Source organism: Sciurus carolinensis, chromosome 10 (genome assembly GCF_902686445.1).
Source record: "Sciurus carolinensis chromosome 10, mSciCar1.2, whole genome shotgun sequence".
NCBI lineage: Eukaryota > Metazoa > Chordata > Mammalia > Rodentia > Sciuridae > Sciurus > Sciurus carolinensis.
In genome coordinates, this window is record NC_062222.1 from 50,154,535 (window position 1) to 50,165,471 (window position 10,937).

The following is a 10,937-nucleotide window of genomic DNA, read 5'->3' on the forward strand; positions in this document are numbered from 1 at the left end:
AAATAATGGGTCTTGGCTAGCATGGTAGTAATACACAGATGGTGAGTTAATGTTACATTCTGAATATGTTTTACAAGTTAAAGACTACATGATACTCTGTTAGAGAACAGAAAGTATATACAGGTTTATTGCTTGAACCACTGGAAAAGTAAGTTGCCATCCCCCAAGGTTGCTTACTTAAAGATTTCAAGAAGGGACTGTGTGTAGAGGTAGGGTAGGAATGATCTCCTGTGAAACTCTTGAGAAGCCTGTTAGACATCTAAGTGCCTAATGGATCTTGAGGAAGCAGAGAGATTCATGAGTTTAGAGTTCAGGGAAGAGGCTGAAGACATGTTTAGTTGCCAGCATATAGATGAAAGGAAAGCCGTGGAACTAAATGAAATTACTCAGGGCATGAATTTTGATACAGAATGAAGAGGACTAAGCTATGGGGAAGAGGTAAACATAAGGAAAATGCACAAAAGGAGACAAGAAGGCACAGCTGCTGAGTTCATAGGAGAACTAGGAGAGAGTTGGGTAATGAAGTCAATGGAGGAAAGCTTTAGAAAGAGGAGGGCGTGATCAAATGTCAGATAATGCTGATGGGTCAAGTAAGATTCAGAATGAATTTTAAAAGTTCTTTCTGACAATATGATAATGTGGAAATTATTGCTGATCTTGATAAGAGTGTTTGCATGGAATGATAGAGATAAAAGTATGATTGGAGAAAACTTGAGAGAGAATAGACTTCATTCAAAGAAATGAAAACAAACTGTAGATTAAAAAGAGGTCTGTCAGTCACAATCAGTGGAACTTGTTTGGATCCTGATTTAAATAAACAAATTTAAATATGGATGGATAGGTGGGTAAGTGAGTGGACTGCATGGATAGATGGAGAGAGATGGAGGGAGGACATTTAGGAGTTTTTGGCTAAATGGAAATTTGAATTCTTTCTGAATATTTGATTATATTATAGGATTACTATATTTTTCTAGGTATGATAGTACTGTGGTATATATTCTTAACTTCATTTAATTTCAAAAATACATATTTATCTATTAAATGACATGGAATTTGCATCAAATAAGGATGAAAGAAGTATATGGAAGGAATAAATGAAGGAACTTGGCTGCAAGTTATAATTGTTGAAATTGAGTGTTGAGGAACTAGGGGTTCATTATACTACCCTTGCCCATTTTTATATTTTTTAGCATTTTTCTTATTCAAAAGTTAAAGAGAAAGAATGGAAAGAGATGTAATGGTAACAACTATAGGCAACAGAAAATTAAGAGAAAAAGCACACAATAGTCATGTGTGTTTCTCATTCTATAATACAAATTGTATAATTTTAAGACAGAATATTTATACTATCAGATTTCCTAATCCCAAAGATTAGTCCGAAGACACATAAAAACAATTTGGTTAAAAGTTTATAATAGCCATGTTCATGAACAAGACTAATGTACACCAAAATATGGATTCTAGATCTTCTGCACACCATTAGAATAGTTATCTGTTAAACAAACATGAATCAAAAAACCTGGACCATGTCAAGCATGGTGGCACACACCTGTAATCTCAGCAACTTAAGTCCTAAGCAACTGAGCAAGACCTTGTCGCAAAATAAAAAATAAAAAGGGCTGGGGATGTGACTTGGTGGTTAAGTGCCCCTGGATACCAAAATAAAAAAAAATAAAAATAAATAAAAACTACTATGTTATGGCTGTTTTCGTAAACTCCCCCACTGTTTTAATTGCATAATTAGCATTTTCCAGTACCTATGATTGGAATGTTCCCTCCAAAACTCATGTTGAAATTTAATTGCCATTGTGGCATTATTACAAGGCAGGACATTTCACAGGTGGTTAGGTCATGAGCTTGCTGCCCTCCTGAAGAGATTAAGGCAGGAGTGGGTTATTTATCACAGGAGGGGAGTGGGCTCCGAGGAAAGGATAAGTCTGGCCTGATTTTTCTGTCTCCTGTGTGCTCACTTGCCCTTCTGCCATGTTATGATGCAGCAGAAACCTCACCAGAAGTGTCCCCTTAGTCTTCTACTTCCTAACCTCCTGAAGTGCTTGAAATGAATTTATGTTCATAAATTACTCAGTCTGTGATATTCTATTGTAGCAGTAGAAAACTTACTAATAAACCAATATATACTGTATTAAACCAATATCCTAGAATTACCTGTTCTGTTCCTTGTCATGAATGCCCATGGCAGGGTGTAAACTGATTATTGACCTGAATTCACCTTCTTGACTTTGCCCTACTGCTTATTTGATTTCTAGGAGTGAAATTGTAAAGTAGCCAACTTCCTAATTGTTATAAGGTATTATTACTATGAAAATCAGTTTCACACTTTAATACTATTAATAATGGCTCAAATATGAAACATCTGAATATAGAACATTTATCAGTTACGAGAGAACACAATAAGAATTGAAGCAACAGGTGGTGTTCCAAATTATACTTGACTATCTAATCCAGGAAAAAGATAAGTACAGTATTAGATAAATAGTTCCTACCTCTCTTCTCCTAATTTTTGTCATAGACTTGATCTTTTTTCATTGAGATTGCAAAAAATAGACAGTTCTACCATAAGACCTTCATTCATGATCCCATAAATCTCTTAAATAATCAGGACAAGACCCCATGTCATATTTATCCCAGGACCACACTATACACTAGTTGGAGAAATCACCTTAAATTTCTTCCTCTCAAAATCTTTACCCAACTTAAGGTCTAACCAAACTCATAGAAAATGGTATTTAATTTGCATGAAGTATCAACCTAGCCACAGCCACATGATACCTGAAATATTGAAAGCATACCATATTTCCAGTGTTCCAGAAGATCAAGAGAACTCAAAAATAACACAGGATCAGCCTCACTTCAGTAAAATCAAGAAAAGCAAATTATTATAGCTACTCATTACAGAATAATTTCAAGTGCCTTTATTCATTGCCAGTCCCCAAAGTAACATTCCCACACCCCAAACAGCATTGGGGAATAAGAAATGGACAGATAGAAGGAAAAAATCTCTGAGCTTTATTAGAGCTAGTCAGTCTGTACCAGTTGTCCAGTATCCAGTATGAACTTCAGACTCATAAGGGTAGAGTTCAAACAGGAAACCTAATTGTCCTGCCTTGTGCTCCTCTGCTAAGGCCTTACAGAAGTTTCATTTTCTTAGTTTTTCTCTGCAGCCATGAGTTCTTCCCAACTCTGTGTCCCGGAGCCTCAGTGAGAAATGTGATCCTGTTCTATGCTGCTCTTGAGCCTTACCTCTCCTCAGCTTCTGAAGTCTAGGCCTTATTCAACCTGAACTACTCTGTGGTTGCTCAGAAATCCCTTTCCCCCACTCATTTCCTCCTGCGATAGAACTTGACTTCCTCTGGGCAAACATGCCAGTCACTTAGTCCAAGCTAAGATGCAAGATAAAGAGAGAAAAAAAAGACGGAGTGGCACCCACAAGAGCCTGTCCTATTCAGACACTGCCTACTCAACGCCCTAGAAATGAACACCAACACCAGATCCTACTAACTAGAGGAATGGTAAAAATGCAAGAGGGAGGACTGCCATAAGAAATGTGGTCTGAGAGTCCCCAGATTTTCTCCCAGCATTTACTAGATCCTACCAGTTCCACATGATCTCATGTCGCCCTATACAGCTCAGCCAGTTGTCAGTTTCAAGAATCCCATTCTCTCTACATTGAACTTAGTCTCAAAAAGTCCAACCCTACAAACACAGCAGCCTCTTTCAATGAAAAGTAACTTGCTGTTCACATAGGACTATACACATGACAATTCCAGTTTCAGGTCCCAGATCACTGGCCTGCAAATGAATCCCATTATCTGGTTAAATGAATTTCAATACTGGCCTCACCTTAGAATCACCTGGGTGGGAGCAGGGAACTTTCAAAAAGTAAATGATGCCAGAACTCCATCTCAAGAAATTATTTATTACTGGTCTAGAATTGGCCAGAGTATTGTTGTCTACTAAGAGCATCCACGTGATTCTGATGGCTCCAGAACCACTGGTCGGCACAATACCCTGCCCTTCACCAAGGCTACACTGAGTAAGTCTACCTTTGTGATTTCCATCTGGAGTCCGCAGTCTCTATTCTAGACCTTTGTTCCTCAGACTCCATCCCTTCTGTACTCACTGAGGCTGCTAAAGGCCTCCAAGATGAAAAGTAAAGGTGCGAGCCCTGAGCTGTACATGCCTGGTTTGCTCCCCTCACCACATATCTTTTCCATGGGTGATGTGACTTTTTCAGAGTGAAAAACCACCCCAACACATTCATGGCATTTTTTGAGGGGGATACTGAGGATTGAACCCAGGGCTGCTATGTGACTGAGCTACATCCCCCAGACCTTTTTATTTATTTATTTTTGAGACAGGGTCTCGATAAGTTGTGCAGACTAACTTTGAACTTGCAGTCTTCCTGCCTCACCCTCCCACATTGTTGGGATTATAGGCATGTGCCACCATGCCCAGACACATTCAAAACACTTTCCTTCCTGTCAGTCAGTAGCCAAAATACTATTTGATCAGTAGAATACTTACCACCATCAAACTTAGGTTTTTATTCTTTTGGGGAGTTAGTAATGAAAAAGGAATCGAGGGAAAAGGACCATGGAGGGAAATAACTCATCTGACCCCCATTAAGTTCAGAAACTCTGCACTTCTAAGTACCCTGAACTTCTGCTTTTGTAGTACGTGTTTGTGTGTGTGTTTGGTTCCAGGGTTGAACTCAGGGGCACTCGAGCACTAAACCACATCCCCAGCCCTATTTTGTATTTTATTTAGAGACAGGGTCTCACTGAGTTGCTTAGTGCCTTGCTTTGGCAGAGGCTGGCTTTGAACTCACAATCTCCTGCCTCAGCCTCCCGAGTGCTAGGATTATAGGTGTGCACCACCATCCGGCTGGACAACTCATATTAATTGTCCATTTCTATCTCATCCACTGAACTACAGGTATTCAAAAACTGTATCAGTGCCCACTATAAGTAAGTGCTTGGTGAAATGTCTGATTGATAAATTAATGACCAAACAACAGAGCAGAAGGAAAAGAGGAACTGGTTTCATGATAGAAATGGAAAAGATGCCGTCATGGTTTCACAGTTAAGGGACTAGAACGTTACAATTTATCTGGAACCACTAACAATATCAGAGAACTCACAATCTTACATGAAAACTCAGCAATTGCTCTTGTTTTAAGACCGAGGTCTCACTGTGTTGCCCAAGCTGGTCTCAATCTCATGAGCTTAGGTGATCCTCCACCTCAGCCTCCAGAGTTGCTGGGGCTAGTCAAGTTCCACTACACAGGGCTTGATTTTTTTTTTTCCCCTGCCTCAGTTTTGCTTCCTTTCAAGGCATTTAAACATTTGTGTCTCCTTGTACTCCACTTCTACTTTTCTTCTTAGACCGCCCACATAGCAGCAACCTGATTGTTCCAAATTGCTCTGTTCTGCCTATTTTGCCATTATTATTTTCCAGCTCAGCAGCAGTGTATGCCCCTCCTTACAATAACAGTGGGAACTCTTTCTAGCTCTACAGCGTAGTTTAAGAGCGATTAGTTAAATGTACAGTAAGTCCTTCCTTACTCATTTTCTGACTTCCACAGTGTTTTGAAAGTACTGAAAGTTAAGACTGCTTATCCACCAGGCCCTAATGTTATGTTTATCTAAGAATTCCAGCCCAAATGGTAATTGTATTTCTGCATGTGAGAAAATGCAGCCAAAACGTTTCAGTAATCATATGGTACCAAGGGCTGTTCTGCCCACAAAGACTCGGGTGGCTAAATCTGGTGCCTCTGTTCTAAAGGACTGAGGTTCAAAGAGAAGCAAGCAGGCAGGACAGGAAAAAGACCAGTTCACTCCAGTTTACTTGACACCTTTTAAAATATAGAAGTATGATTTCTTTCTGACATTAATTATAAGTATCCCCATCTGGTGACTTTAAAAATAATATGGGATTTGAAATGTGAACAGCCATCCAGTCTCTGTTAAGGCACTACAGAGGCTGATGTAGAAGATGTGCAGGGTCAGCAGTGTTGAGTTCCATTTAAGTGAATTGTTTTGAAGTTTGCTAAGATCCCAGTCCAGCAACATATATTACCTACTGACGGGTACCTTTAGCCTTCTGGCTTAAAACAGTATCTTTCAAAATCTTGCCCATGAACTGCCTGCTTTGAAATCATATAGGGGTGTCGATTAAAAATACACACTCCTGAGCCCCAGAATAATAAAGCACAATCTCTTGGAGTGAGGCCTTGAACTTGTCCTGACCAAACCACTCAGCTGGTTCATTTGAACCCTAAAGTTAAAACCTTACTATTAAGCTTCAAATAGCCCCTAGACGCAATAGCACAGTGAGCAGATATTAGTTGTTTTTCTTGAAGGATCTGAGATCAGGTTTTCATAGAGTAATTGAAAAGAAATTGAGGACACAAATACCTGAGGAGGAGGAATGAGACACTCTTAAGAGGAGGGGAAAAAGAGCCAGAGACAAAGAAAAACTTCCTTACTTCATAGTTTTGCCCCATGTTTAATGGTCCTTTGTCATAGTTTAATTCAATTTAAGAAACATACCGAAACCCTACCAAGTGCTAGGCACTAGGAATAAAAAGAAACAGAACAGTCACTGCCCTGGAGGAGTTTATAGTTTGGTAATGAAAGCTCTTAAAGGTGGATTTAAATATATGGTGTGAGCAAAGATGGAGGTTTGCATAAGAAACGATGAGGATTTACACCTGGAGGAGGTCACGCCCAAGCAGGAAAAGCACCAGAAGTTAGGCAGGCTTGGGAGTATACTGGTCGGGAGACATTTGAGGAGGAACTAAAGGGGAACCAGGAATTGGTGGGAAATAGAACATGTTCCCAGCAGAGGGTGACCTGCACAAACAAGACTCGGAAACATAAAGTCTTATGATCTATCACAATGGACAGGCAGGTCAGGGGTGCCACATATAAAGCTCAGGAATGGGGAAAGGCAAATCACTGAGACTGAAGGGGTAGAAGCCAGTCAAACAGAAAGATACATATATATAAGGATAACTTTTTGAAAGTCCTTTTGTGCCAGGCAGCTGGAAATCTTCCTATGAGTCCTTCAAATGTATTCCAAGTTCTGATCTCAAAATGTTAATTGTGGTAGCTACAAAAACATATTACAATCAGCTTTTGTGTCCTCTCTGAAACATCATTCATGGAATTGTAATAAGTTGACCATAATAAAGTTTTTTTTTTCAATATGGATTTGAGATTATTTTAACTGCTACTGGAAGCTTCCAGAAAGTATTAACATTAATGACCTTGGGAGAGGGAGAAAGGGAATAGAGTTGATAAGAATTTAGCTCTTCCTACACACCCTTTTAAACTGAATTTAATTTATTTACCATGTATATTTATTGCCTATCCAAAAAAGTATACAAGAGAACTAGATAGACACATGTATTTATAGCATGAAGAACTCGTTTATCAACCAATGGGAGTGATTTTAATTTACATTAAAAACAATTTTATTCATTTTTTCACAAATGATAATAATAGTAACATTCAAATAGTTTTATCTATCACAGTCTGACAAAAAACAGGGGGTCAGGCACAGTGGTACAACTTGAGAGGCTGAGGCAGGAGATTCCCAAGTTGATGGCCAACCTCAGCAACTTACAAAAACCCTGTCTCAAAATGGAAAATAAAAAGGCCTGGGGATATAGCTCAGTGGTAGAGTTTCAGTCCCTAGTTAAAAAAAAAAAAAAAAAAAATAGGAGAGATCTTTTGTATATTCTTTATAAATCTGACCCTTTTTTTTTTCTTCTAGTTTGCAGCTCATCTTGTGAAGATGAAATATCCAAGAATCTGTATTCTAGATGGTGGCATCAATAAAATCAAGCCAACAGGCCTCCTCACAGTCCCATCTCCTCAAATCTGAAGAACCAAGAGACTGGGTGACAAAAGGACAGAGTGGCATCAGTATCCCATAGCACAATTCTTCATAGCCATGTCATTGTAAGATGAAACTAGATCTCCAGATTGTTGCATTTCCTTAAAGCTTTCTCATGAGCCATTTTGTAAAACTCATGACCCAGATGTTCAGCTCTCGAGGCAAGAAACTTGACTGTACTTGTATTGCTAAAAGAATTTTCTTAACAGTGAAATCTGATCATGTATTTTTACCACACTGCCACATAAAGCCAGAGGAATTCAGCTGACAGGCAGATTTAGCATTATCAAGAAATCCCAGTTGCACTGAAAAATTCATCCTCCGTCACACTGAACAGACAGTCCTAACAAAGGTATTACTTAGAAATATAGATGGAATGTGGACTGAAATCATGATCTTTCCATGATAACAAAAACTAAAAAGCTGTTTGCAGTCTATTCCTTATAAATAAATGCTACATTTGGAAACTGTGTTAGCCTAGACAAGTTGTATGCTTGTGCGTGGGAGTGTGTGTAGAGGAAGTAGAGTTCAGCCTGTTTCAGAAAGTGGTAATAGTTCACTCCCAGAAAAATGAAATTCAGAAACCATTCCTATTTGATAGACTATTAGTCCAGTTCATATATCACAGAAACCTGAAGAGTGACTTAAACAAGGTTTCTAGCTTCTTTGTCACATAAAAGTTGGCATATTTAGTCCAGGGCTAGTATACCGACGTCATGATCACTTGAAGCCCAGGTATCGTCTCATACTGCTTTACCAATCTTGCTACATGGCACCCCTCACGTGGATGAAAATGGCTATTTGGCTCCCTTGATATCTGCAAGCAAAAGGAAGGGATGAGCGAAGGAGGGAGGAAAGAAAAGAAGAAATAAGAGAAAAGGGGAAGGCATGTTCTTTTATGTACTTACACAGCATTGGCCTGACTGTAGTCATGTGGCCACACCTAGCTACAGAGAAAATCAGGATTATAGTCTTTGACTGAGGAGCCACCTCCCCAGCTAAAAAAGCTTTATTACTGTGTGGGAAGAAGAGAACACATTAAGGGTGACAGCTAGCAGCCTCTGCCACATTTTTTTGAAAAAGTAAATGCTGTGTTTAATTAAATCTAAGGCAGTATAATATTATATATCATGAGAAAATAAAAAAATCCAGCCAAACTGTGACACACCATCAATTATAAGATACATTCCCATTTAGAAATCTGAAAAATATACATCTTATAATTACTGAAATGCAGTACATCTTTTGAATATTTTCAGTTTTGTTTTAAATAAAAAGTGTTCATTCCTCTATAACTTATATTTCTCTTTAATGTGAAAACTGCCTAGTTTGAATATTTAAATAAAAGCCTCAGTTCAAATTTCTGGGCCACAGATTTGTAACTGCTACTGGGTTTTTTGTTTGTTTGTTTGTTTTATCCCTTTTTTTTTTGTGAGCTATACTTTCTATGCCATCAAATTCACCCTTTTAAAATGTACAATTCAGTGATTTTTAATATATTCACATAGTTGTATAATTGTCACACTCATTCCACAACATTTTCATTATCCTGCAGCAAAATCCTGTATGTTTTGGATATCATTTTCTTTTAAGGTCCTCCTCAGTCTTTGATTTAATTTTTTGAATTTTATTTGCCCATTCACCAAAAATATTTTGAATACCTACTGTGTCTGAGATACTAAAATAACCAATAATTGCATCATTTTGTGATTTCCTACATAGTTGATAAAAAAATGTAAAAATTAATGACAAAAAAATTGACCAAGATTTCTCTAAAGTTGTTTTTGAACCATCACCTGCCCTGGTTAGAGAAAAATCATTAAGTTTTCTCTAACTGGGGCTATAGCTCAGTGGTAGAGCACTTGCCTACCACTATCCTCAGCACCACATAAAAAATACATAAATAAAGGCATTGTGAAAAAAAATTTTAAAGAAATTTTAAAAATCATTAAGTTCTGCCTGTCAGTTACTATGATGTTTCTTCAATATCTGATGATTTATCTGACTTCATAGTAAAAATGCAACATTGATGATCATTTCAAAGCTTTGTTCTGAGTCTTTGCCGTCCTGATAAAGTGGGCGCAGGGGCTGGGCTTTGAACTGAAGTGGTGACAAATAGCAGGAGGAGATAAAGACCTAAGTTGCGAAGAGAGCTATGTAAGAGAAAAGCAGTGACCTTCCTCGGGACTTTTCATGTGGTCTTTCTTAAAGCTCAGCACACTTAGGTTATTTCAAATCATCAGAATTTATTAAACATACAAGATATAAGTAATATTTAATATTCTCAACAGTAAAATAAATAAGAGTACACCATTGCTGCCATGTTTCCATGCGGGGCGTTACTTCATAGCAGTTGATATCAAAGTTGACCTGAACAACTGTCAGTTGAAGTACACCTATATATCCCACTATTTACAGAGGTCCTTTCACAGTATATTACACTGTTATGATCATCTGCAGTCTCTTCTATGACTGGAATGCCCTACCATTACCAGCCCCCCCACACACACACACACTTATTAATAATCCTTCATAATCCAATAACAGTGGCATCTCCAGTCTTCTCTGACTTCTGCATGCTACATTAAGAGCCTCAAGACTGTCAAAACATTCCACTCATACTTCTAGTAACAGACTTATTACATCATTTTATAATTATCTGTTCACATTTGGGCCCACTTTAAAATATGAGTTTCTTTTAGGTCAAGGACCATAATTTGTATCTCTTAACTACCTCCAGCAATGCACTATGTTAGAACTGCTTGATTAATGTAAAATCAGATCTCTAGTTTACAGATTTTAGCATCCATACAAATGGAGAAAGCAAAAATAACTCATTTTAATTTTTTTCACCTACTGATAGGTAAATAAATTGAAATTTCAATTCAATTTAAAGAAAGTAAAGAAAGACCCACTCTAATATTTGATAATTCTAGATGTTGGGACAAATAACATCTGAAGAGATAAATTAGTTGTATCCCCTTTCCAAAACAGAAATGTGAGACTTAAATAAA

At 37.9% G+C, this 10,937-nt stretch overlaps 1 protein-coding gene across 2 annotated transcripts in view; it reads left to right on the forward strand.

Annotated features, from left to right (window-relative positions):
• Tbck (TBC1 domain containing kinase) overlaps positions 1–9,330 on the forward strand; it is a 264,855-nt gene extending 255,525 nt beyond the window's left edge. Inside the window, exon 26 of one of the 2 annotated variants that reach the window (XM_047566530.1) lies at positions 7,801–9,330. In XM_047566530.1, the coding sequence (XP_047422486.1) occupies positions 7,801–7,911 (111 nt within the window). In that variant the 3' untranslated portion in view covers positions 7,912–9,330. The remainder of the gene's footprint in view (positions 1–7,800) is intronic. The other variant, XM_047566532.1, reaches the window with a different exon arrangement.
• The last annotated feature ends 1,607 nt before the right edge of the window (positions 9,331–10,937 follow it).